Consider the following 26,321-nt stretch of genomic DNA (forward strand, 5'->3'; position numbering starts at 1 on the left):
TCATGAAGTGTTGATATAATTGTCTAGTGATTAATGATTCACGTAGTGGTTATTGATTGGTCATATTGAATATTGATAACATTGGTCACTACATGGCTAGGATACCCCATGTGATCCAAAAGGTTCATCGGCCTATACGCATCCCCTTGTAAGTCTACTTACTAGGGACCAGGCACGCTAGCATCTGTCATGTATGGAGTCGAACAACACATTAAGGTCACTCCCCACAGATGATGAGCAAAAAAACCTCAAACCAGATCTCACAAATGTTTAACCCATATCTGTAGACCAGTGTCACAGTTTCATTCTGCAGCACTCCTTGGATCAGAATATAGCACCCCTCACTATCCAAGATCACCTTCAGCGGTCAAAGTGCAAATCCTTTCCTAAAGATAATAACTACTCACTGGGCATAGGAGGAATAACATATTGTCAATTTTGTATCCAACCACTTGGCGTGCAATCTGATTTCAGTGTTATGGGTCTGGTGGGATCCTGCATAAGGCCAATGTTTGACTCATGTCTGTGGAGACCTGCCGAGCCTTCCATGAGTCGTTTAACCCCCAGATGTTCCAGGTCATTCGTCTAATTGTGCACATCCACTTATTGGATAATATTATGCTTGACATTATGTAGGAGTGCTGAAGCCATCACAGTTATTCAGAGGACACCATCATATCAAGGTAGTGTAGTAGTATTACATAGTAAAGTGAACATATGGTGTTATGTTAAATGTGAACTTTATTCATGTATAACAGGAGCGACTGTTCATCTCCTCTTCCAAAAGTAACTGTTTCCAATAGAACCTTTCTTCACTAAATATAAAGCAAACACAGTGCTAACAAACCAGGTTTTATGATCCATTACAGTATCTTGTTATGTAGGAACACTACTGTGGAGATAGTTTTTTTTTGTACAGCACACTACATTTTTACTCTCTCTCGCTCCCCGATTAAGTACAAATAAGGACAATGAGTTAACTGCTAGTGACATCATGTTTTTTGTTAAATTTCGATACAGGTATTTATTCTACAATAAAACAACTCACTGTTTGACATTTTTCTCCACAAAAACATAAAAGAGGATTCAAGAGCAAAGAGCGAGACTGGTTAATAAAGCACCGCAGCATATTTATTGCATGAGTTAATGATGAATTCACCGAACGATTGAGGCCATATCTTACCTCTTTATTAGCAAAGCAGTACAATGTGGCTACAACAGAGCCCTGAGAAGATAAAAAAGATATAAGGCCTATTAAAGGATACACTTACAGCATTTAATGAGTCTGTGTTATACAGGTAGTAATTCATAACTCCATACTCCTTGTTCCTAACTGTTGAAAACTGCAAGCCCCAAATTGATAAAACAAGTAATTTGTTATATAGTCTCTCCATTCTAAGAGTTGTTATGATTACTCAATTAAATATTATCCAATGTACCCAGCTCAGAAGAAAGGAAGAATGAGGGTTATTGCTGGGATTCACACATACAACCTGCATGCTTCAGTCATGACCATTCAGACCACTAAACTATGCTGCCCACTACTTCAGTTCTCAAAAAATATTGTGCTTGCACAGGTTCTCAGAGAACTGTCTTGAACCAGATCTGAAATATCTATTTTCATTGCAAGACATGGCCTACATGATGAACAAATATACTTAGGAGCTATGCTAGCGTTTCTCTGTAACAAGGTGCAAATATCAGTTTATGTAGTGTAATTGAATGAAGGTGAATGAAAGAGTGATGTTTGTGGTAGTTATTTGGTTGGTACTATTTGAGTTCGATTTTCTTAAACCTAAAAAAAATGATAATTTTAACGTTAATAATCTCGAGCTTCAATAAATAGAAACTCGTTCCTCCTTCAGGCAACCTGTGCGGCCTGAATACCGCTGGTCCCATTAAGAGTTCACAGCAGGGCCTTAACATTCACATCGGCTCCTAATGCAGCCGGTGCCAACGTGGCGGTGCGGCAGGTGCAGCAGCACCCATTGCGCATTCCACTGCCCGTAATTCGGGCAGTGGAAAGCTGAAGGGCTGTGCATCGGGGGCCCTGCACTGCCAATGCCAAGCGCATGGGTAGTGCAGTGGCCCCCAGGGACCCTCCTGATGCCCACATTCCGCCAGCATTTTCATGGTGGTGTAAACGGCCATGGAAAGGCTGGTGGAAAGGTGACTCGTAATCCACAGGGCAGCGCCGCTTGCAGCGTCGCCATGGCAGATTACAACCGACGGCAGCCTGGCGGTGTCGACGATCGGGTCATGGCACATCTGCCACGGTCATAATAGGGGGGCAGAAAACACTAGACACCAGGGATATATATATTTTTTTTTTTTACAGGAGGGGAGTGACCCCTTAGACAAGGGTCCCTCCCTTAGAGCCACATTTATTTTAGGCCATTTCTGTGCCCCTTGGGGGTAGATTGGCCTATTTTTATAATGCCAATCTACCCTTCGGCGGGGGCAGAAACCACTAGACACAAGGGATTTCTTTTTTTGTTTATTGACATGAGAGAAGCGACTCTTTACGCAAGGGTCGCTCCCCAGGGGGACAAAATATTTTTAGGCCTAGTTTAATAAGGCTGATCTGCCCCCATGGGGGGAAGAAAACACTAAACACCTGGGATAATTTTTTGTTTGTCTTTTTACAGTAGGGGAGCAACCCCTTAGGTTGTTCTGCCCACTGGTGGGCAGATGGGGCAATTACCCAGGATCCACTTCACAGAGGGGCAGAAAACCTACTAGATGCCAGGGAATTAAAAAAAAAGAAAATAGTGGGGTGGTGATTACCAACCAGCAGGGGCATGGTTATGCCCCCATCCCAACTGAAGTGGGTAACAGTCTTTCAGTTCTCCCCCCACACACTAAAAGATCTTATCCAAACAGCAAGCAAGAGGACATTTGATGTTTTGGGTTTTGGTTTTACATTTGGGCCATGAGAGCTTATCTAACTCTCAAAATCGTCCCACTTGGAATGGTGAGGGCTGCACTTTTCAGACTTTGGGATGCTGTCATGCAGAAAAATCTATGAGACCTAAACTCTGGGTGAGTTCAGGACGGTGTGCTTTATATTCACCCGCACAATTTTCCTACCCACAATGCCCTACAAACCTCCAACTTTGCTTGAAATAACACATTTTCTCCACATTTTTGTAATAGAAATTTCCGGAACCTGCCGGAATCCACAAAATTCCTACCACCCAGCATTGTCGCATCTATCCCGATATAAATTCTGCCCCAATTACATCATAAAAATGTTTTTTTTCAAACTCCCCTTTTGGACCCTGTTAGACGTTTCATCCTTGGGGTGGTCTCCCTTAACTTTTTGCCTCTGTTTCCCAGGTTGTTGATGTGTGCTGGACTCTGCTTTTACTGTTTGGGATACTCTGGGCACCTTACCACTGCTAACCAGTGCTAAAGTGCAAGTGCTCCTATACAAAATATGTATGTAATTGGTTCATCCATGATTGGCATATTTGATTTACTAGTAAGTCCCTAGTACAGGGCACTAGAGGTGCCCAGGGCCTGTAAATCAAATGCTACTAGTGGGCCTGTAGCACTGGTTGTGCCACCCACATTAGTAGCTCTGTAAACATGGCTCAAACCTGCCACTGCAGTGTCTGTGTGTGCAGTTTTAAACTGTAAATTTGGCTTGTCAAGTGTACCCACGTGCCAGGCCTAAAACCTCCCTTTTCTTACATGTAAGGCACAGCTAAGGTAGGCCCTAGGTAGCCCCAAGGGCAGGGTGCAGTGTATAGTTAAGGTAGGACATATAGAAATGTGTTTTATATGTCCTGACAGTGAAATATTGCTAAATTCATTTTTCAATGTTGCAATGCCTATCCCTCTCACAGGTAAACATGGGAGCTACCTTTAAATATGATTAAAGTGTAGATTCCCTTTGGGAGTGGATAGACATGTGGAGTTTGGGGTGTCTGAGCTCACAATTTAAAAATACATATTTTAGTAAAGTTGATTTTAAGATTCTGTGTTTGAAAATGCCACTTTTAGAAAGTGAGCATTTCCTTGCCAAAACCATTTCTGTGACTCTGCCTGTTTGTGGATTCCCTGTCTGGGTCAGTTTGACAGTTGGGCTGGTTGCACCTCTCACTAGACAGTGAAACAAAGGGAGCTGGGGTGCAGTCTGCATTTCCTGATGAGCCATCTGTGCTAGGAGGGGAGGAGTGGTCACTCACACCTGAAAGGGACGTGCCTGCCCTCAAACAATGAAGTCTCCAACCCTCTGGCCTGGGCAAGGTAGGATTTCACAAATAAGAGAGACTTTCATTTGAAGTAGGCCTTTTTCAAAGGACAAAATGGGTATAAAAAGGGCACCCAAAGCCACAGACTTTAGAACACTTCTGGAAACCAAGAGGAACCTCTGCTTGGAGAAGAGCTGAAGAGCTGAGGTAGAAGAGCTGCCCTGCCTGTGACTGTGCTTTGTGAAGCTATCCTGCAGTTGCTGCTTCTGCCTGTCCTAGAGGACAAAGACCGGACTTTTTGTTGCCTTCCTTCTAATGAAGAACTCTTCAAGGGCTTGATTGAGAGCTTGCCTCCTGTTGTTTGAAGTCTCAGGAACAGCAAAGACTTATCTCTGCCAACACCAGGAGCCTCTGCTGAGACTCCTACTCTGCCAAATGGTGCCCATCCAGTTCCTGGGACCCTAAAAGGAGAAGCTGGGAGCCCAAGAGTGAGAAATCCACGTGCCGACCGCTGTGCAGGGAAAAGATCAACGCAACTCCGATCTGCGGCTGAAAAATCACTGTGCCGCCGGCTTTGCGGCTGAAAATCGACAATCGCCTGCAATGCGAATGGAAGATCGATGCCCGTGGCTAGAGAAATGGCACGCAGCATCGCTGACAGAGGCTGGTGAGATAGCAACCTGTGCTGCATGGTTTATAGATCATCGTGAGGTAGGATTTCCGATGAAAGCGTCTCTGGGTGTGTAAAAATGACACAAGGCCTGCCCGGACCCGAGAGTGCGGTTCAAATTGACACATCACTCTCCTGCGGAGAGAAGGAACGATGCACACCGACTCGACTGAAGAAGAAACGGCGTACGGTCTCGCTCGTGAGTGATATTGACGCATCGCAAGCCCTTTTTGACGCTCACTCGCCCGTGCGGGGTTATTTGTGACACACACAGGTACAATTCCACGCTTACAGCGGTAGAGTAGTGTTTAAAATTACATGAAGACTCTTTTTGATTCTTAATTGATAACTTGACTTGTGTATTGTGGATTTTTGTCGTTTTGGTCTTGTTTTGTTTAGATAAATGTTTTCTATTTTTTCTAAACCTGTGTTATGTCATTTTGCAGTGTTTTATTTAGTTAGTGTGTGTGTTGGAACAAATACTTTACACCTAGCACTCTAAAGTTAAGCCTGTCTGCTCGTGTGAAGCTACCAAGGGGGTGAGCGGGGGTTAGCTATGGGTGATTCTCTTTTACCCTGACTAGAGTGAGGGTCCTTGCTTGGTAAGGGGGTACCTGACTGCCAACCAAAGACCCCATTTCTAACATTGGTGATCAGCTGTTGGGATTGGACTTGTATTTGTACTTGATATACAGTAATTAAGTGTACACCACTGTTTTGAGTGCAGACCACTACGTGCCCACATACTACTTGTCTTGTTATTCTTGCTTTTTCTCTTTTTCTTGGATTTTTCCCTACATCCATTTTTGTGGTAATCTTTGATTGACTTCTCATCTTCATTGGGAGCTTGTTTTTTGCCTTTTGGAACTTGTTTTGACTGTCCCATTAAGAGCTCATCCAAGAAGGAGGAGCTGCAAAAGGTGCTGAGGGCCTGGGTGACAGCCAAGAGCACTGCAGGACACACAGAGGATGAGGAGGATGAGGAGGAAGAAGAGCATTCCATAAACAATGGTAATGTGGGTTGGCCTGTTATACCCAGGGAGAGGGTCTCCAGGGCAGGTAGCAGTGTCTCATCTAAGGGTCTGACCCCTGAAGAATTGCAGGACAGACAGGTAGAGAGGGAGCACCAGAAGGAGTTGGACAAAATGAGGATGGCCACAGAGGAGAAAAAGTTGTTGTTGGCTCATGAGCTCAACTTAAGGGAGCTGGATCAGAGGAACCAGTCTAGTAGGGATGGTGACAGCCACATCACAGTGCAACCTGAGAGGAGGGTACACATTCCTAAAGATCTTGTGAAGGATTACAAGAGGGAGGATGACATATACTTGTGGTTCAAGGGGTATCAGTCTGCTCTCCACATGAACCTGGTCCATGAAACTCATTGGGGGGGCGGGTCTGTGGATGCACTTTGAGGTAGAGGGGAGGGATACTCTGACAGCCTTAGGGGATGCATAGAATCTCACGTACACTATCATAAAGGATGCCCTACTCACAAGATATGGTCTCACCTCTGAGACGTATAAGGGTAAGTTTAGGTTCTATAAGAAGAAGGAATCCCAAACATGGTTGGGATGTGTTGATTCTTTTTACAGGTTACTGGATGGTTGGGTGAAGGGCAGTAAGGTAACTACCTATGAGGGGCTTTACAATTTGATTGCTTGGGAGCACATGTACAGTTTATGTTTTCCAGAGGTGCGCCAGCACCTGATTGACAGCAAGCTGACTGATCCCAGGAAGCTTGCGCAGGTAGCAGAGCACCAGGGTCCATAAGAGGTATGGGGGAGACCATGCCAAGGGTGGGCAGGTTCCATCTCAGAAGAAAGGGGAGCTAAGGGTAAACAGGGGGAGTTCTTCAAAGGCCCCAAACTGATTCCCAGGGTAAGGATTCCCAGACCCCCAGTGAGAAGAAGCCATACTTCTCCAAAGGGATGCCAGTGGCAGGGGGATTCCCACGTAAGTGTTATGCATGTGACCAGGTGGGCCATGTGAGGATGGACCCCAAATGCCCCAAGAGTACACCAGCACCCACTGGCGAACAGCCCCATGGTTTGGCTAGTGTAGCGCTTGGGGAGGAGTTGGTTCCAAGTGGGTGGGAGCCAGATGAAATGACCCTTGTCTCACTAGGGGACAGTGAGATGGTCCAGAGAACCCTCGTGCCAGAGAACACTAAAAAGTACAGGCAGTGGGTGAATATCAATGGACAGAGGGTAGAGGCTCTGAGAAACACAGGAGCCAGTGTGACTGCAGTAAGGAGTCAGCTGGTGTCTGAAGAGCAAATTGATCCCCGGGTACTTCACCAAGTAGTTTCAGAGGACAACTCAGAGCACCTGTGCTGAGTGGCGCAGGTTCCCTTTGAATGGAGGGGGGTCTCAGGTTCCTTGAAGTTATTTGTGAGTCTAACCATGCCTGTAGAATGTTTGCTAGGCAATGACCTGGAGGATTCCATTTGGAAGGAGGTGGAACACAGGTCTCACTTGGAGATGATGAGTCTGCCTGAGTGGGTATGCATATCCACCCGGTCAATGGCAGCCTGACAGGGTGGGCAAGAGCCCCTGGAGCCTGAACGGTGGCCCAGGGGACCACCAAAAAGAGGAAGGGCACGGGGTGTGGGAAACTGGCCTCAGAAGTTCCCACGGTCCGGGAGGAGGCGGAGCCTAAGGGTAATGCCCCGGAACCTATAGAGGAACAGGTGGCTGAACTGGGGAAAGTCCCTGAGCTGTCGCAGTGGCAGCAGGAAGGGGAACCCACCAGGGAAGCATTCTGTGCAGCACAGAAGACATGCCTTACTCTGGAGGGTTTGCAACAGTAGGCTGCAGACCAGGTGGCTAGCAAGGAGCCAGGATCTCACCTGATCTACTGGGAGGATGACCTCCTGTATAGTGAGCCTAAGGTTCCTGAGCCTGGGTCAGCCCGTGTGCTGGTGGTACCCCAGTGCTTAAGTGCCTTCCTACTGGAGTTGGCTCATGATGTGCCTTTAGCTGGATGTTTGGGGCGGGACAAGACCTTTGAGAGGCTCGCCACCCACTTTCTCTGGCCCCTAATGCACAGGCACTCAGATGCCCATTGCAGGTCTTGCCAAACGTGTCAGGCAAGTGGCAAGAGTGGGGGGAAATGTAAGGCTCCCTTCCAACCTTTACCTGTTGTTAGTACTCCCTTTGAGAGGTTAGGTATTGACATTGTGGGTCATCTGGATCCCAAGACAGCCATGGGCAACAGGTTCATCCTGGCCTTGGTGGACCATGCCACCTGGTACCCAGAAGCCATTCCTCTGAGGTCAATCACTTCCCCTGTGGTGGGTAGTGCTCTGATGGGGGTTTCTACTCACCTGGGGTTCCCCAAGAAAGTGGTATTTGACAGGGATACCAACTTCATATCCACGTATATGAAGTCTCTGTGGAAGGAGTGTGTGGTGACCTTCAAGATCACCACCCTTTACCACCCCCAAAGTAATGTTCTGGTTGAGAGATTCAACCGCACCTTGAAAGGCATGAAGATGGGCCTGTCAGAGCCTTTGAGGCGGAAGTGGGACGTCCTCTTGCCATACCTTCTGTTCGCTTGCAGGGAGGTGCCTCAAAAGGGATATGGGTTTAGCCTCTTTGAGCTGATTCATGGCTACCCCTGTGAGGGGACCTTTAAGTCTGGTCAAGGAGGCTTTGGGAAAAGCTCCTAGTAAACCCCCCCAGGATGTATTCAGTTACATGCTGGCTTTGAGAAAACAGACTGCCCGCTTCAGGAGTCTCGCACAGGAGAACCTGGAAGCAAGCAAGGAGGACATGAAAAGCTGGTATGACCAGAATGCCTATCTGGTCGAGTTTCAACATGGACAAAAAATTGGGATAATGGCACCAGTGGAGCCTAGGGCACTCCAGGACAAGCAGACTGAACAATTTGAGGTGGTGGAGTGCAAGAGTGAAGTCACCTACCTGGTGGACTTGCAGTCTCCAAGGAACCCTTTAAGGTTCCTGCATGTTAACAGCCTCAAGCCATACTTTGAGTGGACTGAACTGTCTATGCTCTTTGCAACTGATGATGGGGTGGAGGAGGCTCTTCCTGACCTCCTGTCTGCAGGAGAGAAAGATGGGTCTGTGGAGGGAGTGATCCTCTCCCCCTCCCTGACTGAGGAGCAGCAGAGGGACTGTCGCCAGGCGCTGGGACAGTTCACCTCACTGTTTTCCCTGATCCCAGGTGTCACACACTTGTGCACACATGATGTGGACACCGGAGACATCCCACCCATTAAACAGAAAGTTTACAGGGTGACTGAGAGGGTCAGGGCTTGCATTAAGGATGAAGTATCCAAAATGTTAACCCTAGGGGTTTTTAAGCAGTCAAGCAGTCCTTGGGCCAGCCCAGTGGTATTGGTCCCAAAGGCTGCTGAACCTGGTGCCACTTCAGAACTCAGGTTCTGTGTGGATTACCGGGGACTCAATACAGTCAGCAAGGCTGACTCACACCCCATCCCCGAGCTGATGAGCTCATAGATCGGTTGGGAACTGCCAAATACCTCAGCACGTTTGACTTAACGTCTGGGTACTGTCAGATTGCCTTAATTGAGGGGGCAAAGGAGAGGTCAGCATTTTCTACCCCAGATGGACACTTTCAATTTAAAGTGATGCCGTTTGGGATGAAGAATGCCCGCCACCTTTCAGAAGTTGGTCAACCAGCTGTTGGCTGGGCTGGATGAGTTCAGTGCCGCCTACCTGGATGACACTGCTGTGTTTAGTTGCACATGGGAGGAACACCTGCAACACATCTGAGAGTGTTAGAGGCCCTGCAGAAGGCAGACCTCAGCATTAAGGCAAGCAAGTGCCAAATAGGGTAGGATTCAGTGGTGTACTTGGGACACCAGGTGGGGTTGGCCAGGTGGCACCCCTACAGCCAAAGATTGATACCATTCTGGCTTGGGAGCCTCCCAAGACCTAGACTGAAGTGAGAGCCCTCTTAGGTCTCACAGGATACTACAGGAGGTTTGTTAAGGGATATGGTACCATTGTTACCCCCTTGACTGAGTTGACTTCTAAGAAGCTACCCAAGAAGTTGATCTGGACAGAGGCTTGCCAGACCGCTTTTGATTCCCTGAAGGCTGCCATGTGCACAGCACCTGTGCTAAAGGCACCTGACTACTCAAAGGAGTTTGTTTTGCAAACAGATGCCTCAGAGCATGGGTATTGGAGCTATACTCTCACAGCTTAATGAAGAGGCCCTAGATCAACCTGTAGCCTTCATTAGCAGGAGGTTACCTCCCAGGGAACGTAGGTGGAGTGCCATAGAATGTGAAGCATTTGCTGTGGTCTGGGCGCTGAAGAAGCTAAGACCCTACTTGTTTGGGACTCACTTCCGAGTTCAGACCGACCACAGGCCCCTCAGATGGGTAATGCAGATGAGGGGTGAAAATCCAAAACTGTTGAGGTGGTCCATTTCCCTGCAGGGGATGGACTTTATGATGGAATACCGCCCTGGTACAAAACAGGCCAATGCTGATGGTCTGTCCATATTCTTCCGCCTTAGTGATGAGAACTCCCATGAGGTTGGGTAGTTGCTCCCCACTTTCAGCTGAGGGGGACACGTGTTAGACTTTCATCCTTGGCGTGGTCTCCCTTAACTTTTTGCCTCTGTTTCCCAGGTTGTTGATGTGTGCTGGACTCTGTTTTTGTTACTCTGGGCACTTTACCACTGCTACCCAGTGCTAAAGTGCAAGTGCTCCTATACAAAATGTGTATGTAATTGGTTCATCCATGATTGGCATATTTGATTTACTAGTAAGTTCCTAGTACAGTGCACTAGAGGTGCCCAGGGCCTGTAAATCAAATGCTTCTAGTGGGCCTGCAGCACTGGTTGTGGCACTCACATTAGTAGCTCTGTAAACATGGCTCAGACCTGCTACTGCAGTGTCTGTGTGTGCAGTTTTAAACTGTAAATTCGGCTAGGCAAGCACACCCACTTGCCAGGCCAAACCTTCCCTTTTCTTACATGTAAGGAACCCCTAAGGTATGCCATAGGTAGCCCCAGGGGCAGGGTGCAGTGTATGGTAAGGTAGGACATATAGGCCCTCATTACAACTTTGGTGGGCGGCACCCGCCGCCTGCCAAGTTGTATCCGCCGTGCGGCCGCCAATGAGGCAGCACTCCCATGGTGGCCATTAAGACATCCCCGCTGGGCCGGCGGGGATGTCGGCCGCAACACGGCACCCGGATCCAAATGGAGCCGGCGGTGTTGCGGCGGTGCGACGGTGCAGTTGCACCTGTCGAACTTTTCACTGTCTGCTATGCAGACAGTGAAAAGCTCCATGGGGCCGTGGCCAAAGGCATGGGCAGAGCAGGGGCCCCCAGGGGTCCCGCGACTTCCCTTTCCGCCAGCCTTTTCATAGCGGTTCCTACCGCCATGAAAAGGCTGCCGGGAGGGGGACTTATAATCCCCTGGGTAGCGCTGCAAGCAACGCTGCCCTGGGGGATTACAACCCCCGGGACCAATGTGGCGGGAAACCGTCGGTCCCGGTGGTGCGACTGCAGCGCTTCCACCGCTGTCGTAATCCCCGAGTTTGTACCACCAGCCTGTTGGCGGTACAATCTCCAGAACAGCCGTGGTGTAATGAGGCCCATAGTAATGTGTTTTATATGTCCTGACAGTGAAATACTGCTAAATTCGTTTTTCACTGTTGCAAGGCTTGTCCCTCTCATAGGTAAACATGGGAGCTACCTTTAAATATGATCAAAGCGTAGATTCCCTTTGGGAGCGGATAGAGTTTGAGCTCACAATTTAAAAATACATCTTTTAGTAAAGTTGATTTTAAGATTGTGTGTTTGAAAATGCCACTTTTAGAAAGTGAGCATTTCCTTGCTTAAACCATATCTGTGACTCTGCCTGTTTGTGGATTCCCTGTCTGGGTCAGTTTGACAGTTGGGCTGGTTGCACCTCTCACTAGACAGTGACACAAAGGGAGCTGGGGTGTAGTCTGCATTTCCTGATGAGCCATCTGTGCTAGGAGGGAGGGGAGGAGTGGTCACTCACACCTAAAAGGACTGTGTCTGCCCTCACACAATGCAGGCTCCAACCCCCTGATGTGTGTCTGGGGCGTGGCCTGGGCAAGGCAGGATTTCACAAACAAGAGAGACTTTCCTTTGAAGTAGGCCTACTTCAAAGTACAAAATGGGTATAAGAAGGGCACCCAAAGCCACAGACTTTCGAATACTTCTGGAAACCAAGAGAAACCTCTGCTTGGAGAAGAGCTGAAGAGCTGAGGAAGAAGAGCTTCCATGCCTGTGACTGTGCTTTGTGGAGCTATCCTGCAGTTGCTGCTTCTGCCTGTGCTAGGTGACAAAGCCTGGACTTTGTGTTGCCTTCCTTCTTGTGAAGAACCCTCCAAGGGCTTGATTTAGTGCTTGCCTCCTGTTGTTTGAACTCTCAGGGACAGCAAAGAGTTCTCTCTGCCAGCACCTGGAGCCTCTGCTGAGACTCCTACTCTGCCAAGTGGTACCCATCCAGTTCCTGGGACCCTGAAAGGAGAAGCTGGCAGCCCAAAAGTGAGAAATCCCTGCAATGACCGCCATGCGGGGAAAAGATCGATGCAACTCCGATCTGCGGCTGAAAAATCAGCACGCCACCAGCTTCGTTTTTGAAAATCATCACTCGCCTGCAACGAGACAGGAAGATTGACACCCGCGGCTGGAGAAACGATGTGCAGCATCTCTGACAGAGGCTGGTGAGATCGCAACCCTTGCTGCATGGTTTTCGGATCATGGTGCAGCAGGATTTCCGACGCTAGCATTGCTGGGTGGGAAAAAAAGACGCACAGCCTTCCCTGACACAAGAGTGCGGTTCCAATTGGCACATTGCTCTCCTGTGGAGTGAAGAAACAACGCACGCCAACTTGACTGAAGGAGAAACGATGCACGGTCTCCCTCGTGAGTGATAACGATGCATCGCAAGGCCTTTTTGACGCACACCGCCTGTGCGGGGTTATTTTTGACGCACACAGGTACATTTCCACGCTAACAGCGTTAGCGTTGTGTTTAAAATTACATGAGGACTCTTTTTGTTTTTTAATTGCTAACTTGACTTGTGTATTGTGGATTTTTGCCGTTTTGGTCTTGTTTTGTTTAGATAAATATTTTCTATTGTTCTAAACCTTTGTTGTGTCATTTTGTAGTGTTTTCATTGAGTTTCTCTGTGTGTTGGTACAAATACTTTACACCTAGCACTCTGAAGTTGAGCCTGCCTGCTTGTGCCAAGCTACCAAGGGGGTAAGGGAGGATAGCTGAGGTTGATTCTCTTTTACCCTGACTAGAGTGATGGTCCTTGCTTGGACAGGGGGTAACCTGACTCCCAACCAAAGACCCCATTTCTAACAGACTCGCTTTGGTTCCCCCTCAATTTCAACATGTTTTTGACTCTTTCCTGTCACAGGCACTTGGCCCACCTACACAAGTGAGGAATAATTTTGATCAGGAGACTGAAGGGAACAATGGGTGGTAGGAAATTGGTGCCCATGCGGTGATCCCACACAGAAATGTGGGAATTTTTTTATTTTTTGTTTAGCTAAATTTGAGGTTTGCTGAGGATTCTGGTTAGGGAAACACTGGGGGATCCACGCAAGTCACACATCCCTAGACTCCCACAAGTGTCTAGTTTTCAGAAATATCTGGGTTTGGTTGGTTTCCCTAGATGGCTGCTGAGAGCCCTGGGCCAAAAACACTGGTGCCCCCCCATTTAAAAATACGGTAGTATTGTATTTGATCATTTTGATGTGTTCACGTTGTGTTTTGGGGCATTTCCTGTCGCAGACACAAGGCCTACCCACGCAAGTGAGGTTCCATTTTGATCAGGAGATGTGGGGGAATGCTGGGGAGAATTAAATTTGTAGCTCCCCTCAGATTTCAGAACTTTCTATCAACGAATATGAGGAAAAAGTGTTTTCTTGCCAAATTTTGAGGTTTGCTACGGATTCTGGTTAACAGAACCTGGTGAAAGCGCCACAAGTTACCCATTCTGGGTTCCCCTAGGTGTCTAGTTTTCAGAAATGCACAGGTTTGGGAGTTTTTCTAGGTGCCAACTGACACTAGGCACTTTCCAAAAAACACGTCAGTTGTCAATGTAAAAACTTGATGTGCCCATGTTGAGTTTTGGGGCATTTCCTGTTGTGGGCACTAGGCCTACGAACACAAGTGAGGTACCATTTTTATTGGGAGACTTGAGGGAATGCTGGGTGGAAGGAAATGTGTGGCTTCTCCCAGATTCCAGAACTATTACTGAAATGTGAGGAAAACGTTTTTTTTATTGCCAAATTTTGATGTTTGCAAAGATTCTGGGTAACAGAACCTGGTGAGAGCCCCACAAGTCACTCCATTCCGAATTCTCCTATGTGTCTAGTTTTTAAAAATGTGTAGGTTTGCTAGTTTTTCCTAGGTGTTGGCTGAGCTAGAGGCCAAAATCCACAGATAGGCAATTTGCAAAAAACACATCCGTTTTCATAGGAAAAATGTGGTGTCCACGTTGTGTTTTGGGGCATTTCCTGTCGCGGGTATTCCGCCTACCCACACAAGTGAGGTACCATTTTTATCAGGAGAATTGGGGGAATGCTGGGTGGAAGGAAATTTATGGCTCCTCACATATTCCAGAACTTTCTATCATCGAAATATGAGGAAAAGTGAGTTTTTATTGCCAAATGTTGAGGTTTGCAAAGGATTATGGGTAACAGAACTCGGTGAGAGCCCCACAAGTCACCCCATGCTGGATTCCCCTATGTGTCTAGTTTTGAAAAACTGCACAGGTTTGGTAGGTTTCCCTATGTGCCGACTGAGCTAGAGGTCAAAATCCACAGTTAGGCACTTTCAGCACAAACTGCCCCAAATAGCGAAAAAAAAGGCTCGCCACAAGAGGGGAAGAGGCCTGGCCCCAAAATGGTTATATATCTAGGCAATAATGCCCAATACCTTTACTTTTTGCACACCTTTGCTCATGAAATATGAAATGTCATCTGATCACTCTTAAAAGAAATACACCAGATAGGAAAATTATGCAGACCCCATAGTCACATTTTTACAGTCACAGAATGGCAAAATGTGGTAAGGAGATTTTTTGGAAAAAGGGACAGCACTCTAGATATATTGACAGTCACCTTCATACACCAAGTCTAAGGCAGATCATCTCAACCTCGGTGAAGTGGGAAGTTCAAAGCAATAGTACTACTATATCAAAAGAGATAGAAATTTATTTTTAAAACAGTTTTCGTATGAAAGCTCACCTTACATTTGGAGCAGACATGATGGCTACACAAAATACAACGGTCTTTGTCAAAACAGTTACATATTCTCGAACATCAAGAGAGTAAGGGAATAGGGAAATGGAGGTTGTGACTCATCCTCCTAATTAACAGTGTCAGAATCAAGAGAGATAGTCAACTTCAAGTCATCTACGGTGGGCCCACTGTATGTAGACAAAATACCTTATTCTGAAAGGAGCTCTCATTCACTGATTGTTATCCAGTGACATGTTTCACCATCAAGTTCTTCCTGACCCTCTGAGGGTCGGGACATCCTGCAACATCTTTCCTTACAAGGGAGCACTTTTTAAGGAAAAAAGGGTGTGGGATTTATTTGAGGGATTCCTTAAAATTGCCTGACAGTGCCCAAATCATTATTTATTCACAGGTCCCTCTGACAAGGTTAAAAACTGGGGACAACGGACTAGATGGAGCTATTATGACTTGTTGGCCCGTAAGGGTGATCAACTAGTTTCAGCCACATACTCCAGTCCAGTGGCTTTCATCAGTATCAATATATCCTTATTAATATCCTTTTGGGAAAGGGTGGTTGTTTTTTTAATTCAATTATTCATACTATGCCACATACATACTGGGCAAACTACCCTCCACAGATCCCTACGGGGCACCAAGATCCACATTACAACTTTGGTAGACAGAAAAGCCCGTCCACCTAAGCCATGTGGTCAGAAAACCGCTGTGGGTGGCCTGACTGCGAGGGCTTTTATTAGTTTCCGACTTGGTTGGCGGGCGGAAACAAAGTTTCTGCTCGCCGTGTTGTGTAGCCATTTTAGTTATAGCTCCATGCAGGTTATTTTAACACACTAGGCCGCTGTGCACTTTAACCTAGATATATTTTATTCAGCTTTGTCTTATTATTGATACAATAACCATTTTTACGGTCTTTTTTTATTTTCCGTTTATCTAACAGTTTTTGCCTATGCCAGCACTCTGTTCTCAAACAAGGCATTCTTGATCACTCTGTGCTTCTTCGAAGGCTACAGGACGGTACATTGTGGGTGAACGAGGTGGAAGTTTAGTCTCCAACATTCGTAGAAAACGCACATCCTACGTAGGGACATTTTCTCAGATCATCAGCTGTGTTATTATAAAAACACTTCCTTGTCCCTCACATGTTAAAGGGAGATTCCAGCCAGGGAACCACGACTGTATGCTGATTGCTGAATGCTTTGCTAGTGATGCTAACGCAGACTGCAGGCCTTTGCTCAGGTATGGAGGTTGATGTCTTCCCAGGGGAACCTGAAGGGCAGAATTAGAGCTTAACATGCTGTGCTCTATCATAGCCTAGTTAGGAGCTAGTCCATTGATTATAGTGACAATATGATAGTGTTGTTTTTATGCTTCACTCTTCTTGTCACAATTTTAATACTGCCATGTTGTGTCGTCCTGGTTATTGCAGCTCATGCTTTGCTATCTAAGATGCAGTTATTTTATTAAACTCATTATTGAAACATATACTGCTTCTGTTTGTCATTTATATGTGAGACTGAATTGTAAATGAGAGAAACGGATGAGACCTGAGTGACCACGACTTCCCTGAGAAGCCAAGTATGTCATGCGCTCGGCTGCCCAGTCATCCCTATCCTTGGGTAGAGATGAGGCACTGCTAGTTAGCCGGAGCAAAGCTCGGATTGGAGCGACTGGTGTCACCGGCAGTGGGTTAGACTTAGGGGGTGATTCCAACTCTCCGCCGCCCGCCAGACGGGAACCGCCATTTGGCCGCCATGCGGCCAAAATACCGCTGCCCCCATTCCAACATTCCCACTGGGCCGGCGGGCGCTACCCATGTTAGCGCCCGCGAGCCCAGCGGGAATGAGGCCTGCAACACAGGAGCCGGCTCCGAATGGAGCCGGCGGTGTTGCGGCCGTGCGACGGGTGCAGTTGCACCCGTCGCGCTTTTCACTGTCTGCTAGGAAGACAGTGAAAAGCTGGCCGGGGCCCTGTTAGGGGACCCCTGCACTGCCCATGCCAGTGGCATGGGCAGTGCAGGGGCCCCCAGGGGCCCCAGGACACCCCTTACCGCCAGCATCTTCCTGGAGGTGAAAATCGCCAGAAACAGGCTGGCGGTACGGGGGTCAGAATCCCCAGGGCAGCGCTGCCCTGGCGAATTCACCCAGCCGGGGCAAAAACGGCAGAAAACCGCCGGCCCCGGCGAGGCGACCGCGGCTTTACCACCGCGGTCAGAATGGCATGGGAAGCACCGCCAGCCTGTTGCCGGTGCTTCCGTCATTCGTCTTGGACCGCCAGGGTCAGAATGCCCCCCTTAGTCTCCCACACAGCGGCCGATTCTGCCGCTCAAAATCCAGTAGTCTCATTAGAATAATGAGAGCCTACGCGACAGCCGGACCAGCAGAAAACAGCCCACAACATTGATGTCAGCTCATAATAGAGCAGGCAGCACTGTTGCGGTGCCTCGTTGGAGCAGCACCAATCGCACTTTTCAATGTCTGTCAAGTCTGGCTCTGCGGGTCTGGCGGTCCTAGGACCACCAGACTCGTAATGAGGGCCCAAGTTCCACTAACTAATTGCCATTTAATTTAAGTATTCATAGGGGTATATGTCTGTAGTATGCATTGAACCTTTCACATAATGCTTGTGTTTGCAGTGTTTTCACCTCATTTGTATCAACGTAGAATACACTAACACCTGCCCCACCTTCTGCTTTAACGCTGTGTCCTCATGGTAAACACTGTACTTTTCAGTTTTTTCCCTCTAATACAGGTCATACCAGAACTAGGTTTGGGACTGTACTTATGGTCGCCTGCTGTGATTAAATGTGTTTCTTATCCTCAGGTGGACCCTCTTCTAAGAAAGGTGATTGTGTTAGAGTACTGTGCATGTGAGCAGCATGGTATGAATGATTAAATATATAACCAGTCTCCCTTTCTGAAAAAGGCCTTAATAGGGACATACTGATCCTGATGAAGCCACTGGATTGGGGTACATGGCAGATTGCCCTGGTAACCATCCACTTTAAAGGTTTTGAACAACTATTTGCAGACCATTTCAATGCAGCCGGAGCAGCCTCTCAGAATCTAACTGGTCTCACACCCTTTGCATGAACCAGCCTTCTCCACTGGCGACCTCAAACCGGCAACAGTGACATCAAACAGCTCAGCAAGTGGGTCAGAGAAAGCTCCCATTCCTTGACACCCCACAAACAGAAGAACTAAAAGAGTACCTGGAAGCAGGCTAGCTGTTACACTGAGGAACTCCTTTCAACCAAACAACACTGAAAACAGCCAGAAAGAAAATGGAGAATGAACCACAAAGAAACTGACACTAACCAAATCAAGCAGAAGGCTCTAGCTGAGCACATAGATAACAGCTCTAATAGCTGTAAAGATTTTTTTTTAGAATCGTCAAAGACTTCAGCACACCAGCTTCCACCACAAACAGCTTCACCTCTCAACAAAACCTATGCGATAACAGAATATTTTAGCAAGAAAATCAAAACTATCTACAATAACTTTGACCCTCAACGCATCCCTTGCAACCTTGCCTCCAGCCTACTCACCTAAGAAAAACCCTGACAAGATGGGAGAACCATCAATTAACAGGCACTAAGACACACTTGCCCCACCACATCTACAACATGGGTGTCTCTCCAATCAGTGAAGTACTCATGCACATCCTGAATACCTCCATTAATAACACAACATTTTGTGAGGCCTGGAAACACACAGTGGACAACACAATTCTAAAGAAACCTTCAGTAGACTCTACCCAGCTGGCCACCTACCATTCATTCTCCCTACTCAGCCAAGATCATTCAGAAAGCCATTAACAAGCAACTCACTCACTACCTCAACACATTCCAATTCCTAGACACCATGCAATAAGGTTTCAGACTCAATTCCAACACCAAGACAGCTCTCATTGCAGCAACGTATGACATCAGCATGATCCTTGATGGAGGAGAAACAGAGGCACTCAATCTGTTTGACCTCTCAATGGCATTCAACACTGTCTTAGACCTCACCCTGATTGGAAGACCACATGAAGTAGGCATCTAAGGACCTGCCCTCAATTGGACCTTCTCCTTCCTCACAGGAAAAACACAAAATGTCACCATGCCACATGACACATCAGAAACCAAGAACTTCATCTGTGGAGTCCCCTCAAGAATTATCTCTCAGTCTGACCTTGTTCAACAACTACATACCCCACTGGCCTACCTCATCAGATCGTACAACATCAACATACATTCCTAGGAAGACAACACCCAATTGATACACTCCCTGAAGGACAAGACCCTAGAGGCAACAAAACTTCACCAGCTGCATGACCTAGGTAGCCACCTGGATGAGATTTGATTGTCTCAAGCTCACTCAGTCAAAACTGAAATGTTGATCTTCGAAAGGAAAACTTGTGCATTGAATTCAACCTCATGGCTGGCAGACATCAGCTCCTCACCAACCCCCACAACCTAAATCAGACACTTAGGAATCATCCTAGGCGGCAAGTTTAACATGACAGGCCAGGTAAATGCAGTGACCGCCACCTGCTACCACATTCTGAGGACACTGAACAAAATCATCAAGTGGTCACCAGAGAACAGAAGCAAAACAGTCACACAGGCCCTGATAACCAGCAGACTTGGCTGCGTCAATGGCCAGACCTTATTGTACATCTCCCCCAAGGCATTGAACTACCTCCCACATCACATCAAAGGCCTCCTCATCACTTCTTGAGTTCCACAAGTAGCGGAAGACTTGGCTTTTCGAATAATCTCACCCTAAAGACAGCTGCTTCCCAACCTGTGTAGGGCCTGGATACCCTCATGGGTGATTAGCACACTATACAAATAGACATAAAATACCTTAACATAACAACAACATGAGTGCTAACCACCTTGAGGACAGAAAAGACTGGGATATTTAGCTACACTCAAGAGGCAATGCCTGATGTGTATACAATAAGCCTTGCTTCATAAGTAAGCTTTTTTGTGTGGGTGGTTCAAAATCACAGAATGATGCAATCCCTGGGTGTGCTTTTTAGGCCCGATCTCCTTCTGGATGTTATTTCTGAAACACTCAAGGTGTAGTGGAAGTGAAAATAGCCACCATGAGAGTGAAAGACATGACAGTATTCTAATGTGGGCTGCCTATGAGTTCCCAGAAGCAAAAAAAACAAGGGCCAGATGTACAAAGAATTTTTCCAGTTGCAAACGGCCCGATTCACAGAGTCTCGGAATAATGTTTTTTCAAATGTATAAAATGCAAAAGGTGATTTGGTAACTTATTGCCAAATCACATTTTTCATTTATTTGTGATTCAGTATTTGGAAGGGCATGTTTAGAGTGTCCCTTCCAAACACCAAATCAATATGATATGTATTACTTTTTGAGACTGAATTCCAGTTGCAAAATAATAATACATAACCACCTGTTTAAAACTGGTGGTAAACCATTCGCAAAAGGGAAGGGGTCCCTTGAGGACCCCTTCTCCTTTGAAAATGTAAATCAAAATATTTTTAACAGCATGCAGCTAGGCCCACCGCCCACTGTCTACTCTTAAGTAATGAAACTTCTAGGTTTCATTTCTCTCTTTTTAACTGCATCCTGCTTTCCTTTAAGGAAAATGGCTGCATTAAAAAAAGCTTGCTTTATTAAAAAGCAATCACTGACACAGTAGTCTGCTGACCTGAGCAGGCCACCCTCTCTTTGATTGCTGTGGCTCCTAATGGGTCGCAAACTGTGACCTACATCATTAACATTCATGAGGTAGGTCAATTTGCAATCCACAAGGAATCCCTAAATGAAACTAAAAGAGTTTCATATACTAGGAATACCAATTTCCTCATTGCGATAGGGAGAGAATCGCAATGAGGGAATCGGTATTCCTAACGTTTGTACATTTGGCCACAAGTGTTTAAGGGACACAGTTGAGTTCTGTTTATTCTTTAAAAATATTCTAGGCAACTTTTCAAATTCCAGTATGGGTTGAAACACTTAGGGCCTCATTATGACCCTGGCGGGCGGCGGAGGCCGCCCGCCAGGATGCCGCCCTCCAAAATACCGCGCCGCGGTCAAAAGACCGCGGCGGGTATTACAAGTTTTCCCCTGGGCTGGCGGGCGGTTGCTGAAAAACCGCCCACCAGCCCAGGGGAAAACGACCTTCCCACGAGGATGCCAGCTCGTAATCGAGCCGGCGGAGTGGGAAGGTGCGACGGGTGCAGTGGCAACCGTCGCGTATTTCAGTGTCTGCAAGGCAGACACTGAAATACTTTGCGGGGCCCTCTTACGGGGGCCCCTGCCGTGCCCATGCCATTGGCATGGGCACGGCAGGGGCCCCCAGGGGCCCCGCGACCCCCCCTACCGCCATCCTGTGGCGGTAGGGGGGGTCAGAATCCTCATGGCTGCGGAGCGCGCTCCGCAGCCATGGAGGATTCACACGAGCAGCGGAAAGTCAGCGGGAGACCGCTGACTTTCCGCTTCTGACCGCGGCTGAACCGCCGCGGTCAGATTGCTCGTTGGAGCACCGCCAGCCTGTTGGCGGTGCTCCCGTGGTCGGTGGCCCTGGCGGCCACCGGCCGCCAGGGTCAGAATGACCCTCTTAGGGCCTGAATTGGACAAATGTGACTGATGTCCATCTGCCCTATTAGCATTGCCATATAAGGTGGACTGATAAAGGTCACGCTTGGGAGGAGTAACACTTACACCAAACTCTAAATTAGACCCTTATTTACTTGTTGTTTACTAGAAATAAATACTACTTTTGTAATCTCTATTCTTGCATATTAGCACTAAAATGCACATCATGTTAGAGTGTGGACTGAGGAAACATAGCACTACCTCCGACACATTCCACTTAAATGTTTAAAGGTATAGGCAGTGTTTTATAGGACATTTGTCTGACTAATGGAATGAATTGAGAGCTGTTGATTTTCACAAAGATTAATTCAGACTGGCTCGCCATGTGAAGAGTTTACCTTTTTTCTGTCGTTTAAAATAAATATTAGACGGTATAATTCACTGCTATGATCAAAACATACGAGGATGAGTTTAGTCACTTCAATACAAAAATAAACTATACCTGAAAAGAGCTGAGGGTTAATTGCACGAAGAGTCTGACATGCTTGGAGTGCCCATCAATCTGATCATCCGTGATGAACGTATACACAATTTCATGTATACCCAGCAATGGAATTAACACTAGTGTTGATCGAGCGAGCCTGGAGAAATGGATGAATACAATGCAATGTCACAGAACATATTTCGAAATATCAAGGCAAACCAACATAACACACAAAATAATGGAATTATGTACATTGCAAATAAGACAATTATAATTCAGTTTCGAAGTGAAACGGTGTAGCAGTTTTAAACATTTTATCATGGCAAGCCTCTGGAAAAAAAAAAAATTGAGAGCTGTAGCAATGCAGCATGCAGATGTCAGAAGCCATCAACTAGGAGGAGTGGCAAACCATGAATGGTAGATCAGTCATGCAGATTCTGGAGACCGATGATTCGGGTTTTGCGGGCAAACTGGAATGCAGGATAGACTGATCCAATTTGACATTCACTACGGAGAGTGTTCTAGTGACAAGACTAGCAATTCATTGGACCTGAAAATGGTTAAGATATAGGGTGGTATAATGTTTGAAAGGTTGCTGAGATTTCTAGAGTATAGCACACATGTTGGGAAGCAGTACGAGAGGTTCCTTAATGAAGGAAACTGAGGTAGTTGGCACGTCCTTAAAGTCAAGGATTGGACTTTTACTGAGGGTTCTTGCTTTATGGTATATTATGTTACTTACTTCACGCCCATGCACAGAACATCATAAAACCAAGAGCTGGTGGGGAAAGTAAACAAAATAGCATCAGACCCTATTTATTAAACAAATTTGGAAAAGTCTACAAGTTTCACATTGCAAATGAAAGTGCAGAGCTATTGGCATTGACAATCCTCGGTGATTTTGGCATATTTAAAGCCAAAAACATTCCAAGATGATCTCCTATGTGTGCACTTTCATGATCGCACACAGACGGATATCTTGGAACGATTAATTTCAAAGTATAAAAAAAAATCATTCAACATGGCCCTTCTGTATGAACATGCATGCACACTCACCAACAGCCACCTTGTAATGATTTTTGTTATACTTAGAAGAAAATCATTCCAAGATGACACGTTGCATGAACATGCATGTGCAAATGCAGGCAACCATCTTGGAATTTATTTTATAGCAAAACAACAATCAATCCAAGTTGGTGCAGATGGATGCATTTTTTGTATGCTCATGCACAATGGTACACAGCAGCAGTCCTCGGTAATGCCACTTTGGCAGCTCGAGGAGGAGCAGCGGCTTCAGTGGTGGTATGCATGAGAGCAGGATGGCTGGCTGACTACAGGTCGGAGAGAGCATTAGTGCCTGGGGCCCCGCTACAAGCTGCTTGCGACCTACACCTCCCCAAAGGAGCTACGTGCCATATCAGATACCATGTCGGTGGTGTGGGTCCGGACCCAGTTCCACTGTCTGGATGCCTTCATGGTGAAGAGGAGTCTGAGCAGCAACCTAGGAGATGGATGTCTCTGCCCCAGCCGGGCCTACGCGACACAGCCTCCCTGGCAGCAGGCACAACCCTTAAGCATGGAGGCCAGGAGGCCCGTAATAGGAGACATCAAAAGCCTGGGGATGGACTGAACTGTTTGGAAGACCCAACAATGCCGGGATCCCTCCTCCTGGTTTGCAGGTACCCAGGTGCTGTGCTCCCTGCTTACCCCATAGTCGTTTATATTTGGTGCTTCTGTGCCGTGACTCTCGGTCCTAACGACCAGAGGCCTGACTGGGACCTGCCGCCTCCCTTCTGCCGCAGTGAGGAGCGTGCTGGACGAGGGGGTTTAACAACTCAGGGATAACAGTTGACGAACCTGGGGAGTGGGTGGTGATGGCCCTGAGGCCCTAGACATCACAGGTGGAACCAAATGGTGGCCACTCTGGAGCAGAGGTCGGGGGGCCATATTCAGAAGTGACTTGCTCACAGAAACCTTGGGAGACACATAGCCTTCACCCTTGAGGACAGGTTGGAGTGGAGGATCTGGGGGATGATGACCTACATGCTGGTGATCCCTGTGGATGGGTGGTTCACCCTGAGGATTAGCAAAGAGGCCGCTTTTGTGAAGGACCCTACAGCATCTGCATCCCTGGGCATTACTCCCTGTCCTGCGGCATCCCTGGAGAAGGCAGGTGCTCACATAGGTGACTTCCCTACCATTGTCACAGAGGCACTGTCTTTTGCAGGGAAGGTGTGGTCGGATTGGGCCAATCTATGACGGGCCAGGAAGAGTCGCTGGTGCTCTAGACTCGGTGCAGGGGGCCATGGCTGCATTCTGGGGGAAGTAAGATCACAGCATGAAGGACATGCTTACCTAGTCTGCTGGGGCCCTTGCTGGGGACTGCCGGGCTTGATGGTGGAGAGAAGGAAGCCCCAGAACCCGCTCCTTCCAAGAGGTTCTCTTTACCTCCCTGAGAGAAGACCTCCAATCTGTCAAGAAAGAACTATCCTCTGACCTCCGAGAGGAGCCCCGTGATCCTCTTCTGGAGGATCAGGGTATCAGCTTAAAAGAGGTAATTGAACAGCTCCAACAGGAAATCGTCAGGCTCTGAGACCAACAGATTGACTCGCAGACACAAGAGGAGGACTTGGGAAAATGCTCAAAGCAAAATAACATTTGCATCAAGGGTGTTCCCACTGGTGTGTAAGGCAACAACATTGCGGCATATGCAAAAGATCTGTTGTGGATGCTCCACCTGAAGCAGACATCCATCTGGACAAAGCACACAGAGTGGGTCTGCCACGACCTGACTCGGCATCTCCTGCATATTTCTTGGTGTGCGTCCATGACTTGCAACTCAAAGAGCACATTCTTTGGTCTGCTAGAGATCCCCATCCGGTGCTCTTTCCAGGCCACAAGCTGATGTTGTATCAAGAATTGTCACCCTCCACACTTCAGAAACACCAGGGGTTCAGTCCAATTATGGCGATCCTCCAGGACAAAGGTATACCACACACATGGGGCCACCTCTTCTGAATCATCTTCCTCCTTGACCACAAGAACCATCAGCTTTGCTTCTTTACAGAAGCCTGCCCGCTTCTTGACATCCACAAATTCTCTGCATCAGTGTTGCAGGCTGATCCATGCAACAGGAGGACCCGCAGATGACAGCGATGACAGGGGGGGTTGGGTTTCTCCGGTAGATCTTCATCCTGATCTGGAGACCATGGCACAGGAGCAACGAGTGGTACTGGAGAATCTCAGGTAATGACACTGGTGCCGCGGACATATGAATGTCTGAACCTCCTCGGACGATTGCTCCAGTGAGGGCGGGGTGGTGGTGAAGGTAGCAGGGAATGTTTTGCTTGTGCCACCATACACACTTGATTCCTTCACTACCATGACCCCTTTGGATTTCTATTTGGCGTCTACTCATGGACTATGTTGTTCTTACAGTTTTATTATGTTTTGTTTGTCTGTTTGAATGGGGACTTGGAGTCCAAATGTAGGAATTCAATGACTCATCCAGAACATCCCCGACATGCATGACATACTCAAGATCCTTACTCTGATTCTGAAGGGTCTGAATCACCCCACTAAGAACAGGGCTATGCTCTCTTAATTTGAACGGTCTCAAGCTGACTTACCTTCTTCAAGAGACTCACTTAGTTTCCAGCGACTGACAAAGACTACGATCCCGAGCCTTCCCATTCCGATATTTTTCATCCACTCCAACTAAGAGTCAGTTGTTTTCCCACTCGGTATTGGTAGGCACATGTACCTTCACCTTAACAACTATTTCTGCCCCTAATGAAGTCCAGAAACGATTCATGTGCCATGCACTGGCAGAAGTCATGTCTACTCAGGACTGCATGGTGCTTGTGGGAGGGGACCTCAACCCGGTCTTTGACCATGTCCTGGACAGATCTACACAGCGACATGGGCAACCAGGAGCACTTTCTGAGAAGGCACACTTTGGTTGCGGAACCTGGGGCTGGGGGACCTCTGGTGCAGTTTATACCCAAATACTAGGGACTATACATTTTACTCTCACATGCACAAATCAGATGCCCATATAGATTATCTCTTAGGTACCAGGGACATTCAATCCCTGGTCGAGGCAGTGGAGATTGAACCCCGTTCCATTTCAGATCACACAGAGATCTCTCTCG

General features: G+C 47.3%; 1 protein-coding gene across 1 annotated transcript in view; it reads right to left on the reverse strand.

Annotated features, from left to right (window-relative positions):
- GLP2R (glucagon like peptide 2 receptor) overlaps positions 1-26,321 on the reverse strand; it is a 754,367-nt gene that overhangs the window by 32,156 nt on the left and 695,890 nt on the right. Inside the window, exons 11-12 of the mRNA XM_069200419.1 lie at positions 22,186-22,324; positions 1,184-1,225 (exon numbers count right to left, since the gene is read on the reverse strand). Of these exons, the coding sequence (XP_069056520.1) occupies positions 1,184-1,225; positions 22,186-22,324 (181 nt within the window). The remainder of the gene's footprint in view (positions 1-1,183; positions 1,226-22,185; positions 22,325-26,321) is intronic.

Source organism: Pleurodeles waltl, chromosome 7, assembly GCF_031143425.1.
Source record: "Pleurodeles waltl isolate 20211129_DDA chromosome 7, aPleWal1.hap1.20221129, whole genome shotgun sequence".
In the NCBI taxonomy this organism is placed as follows: Eukaryota; Metazoa; Chordata; class Amphibia; order Caudata; family Salamandridae; genus Pleurodeles; species Pleurodeles waltl.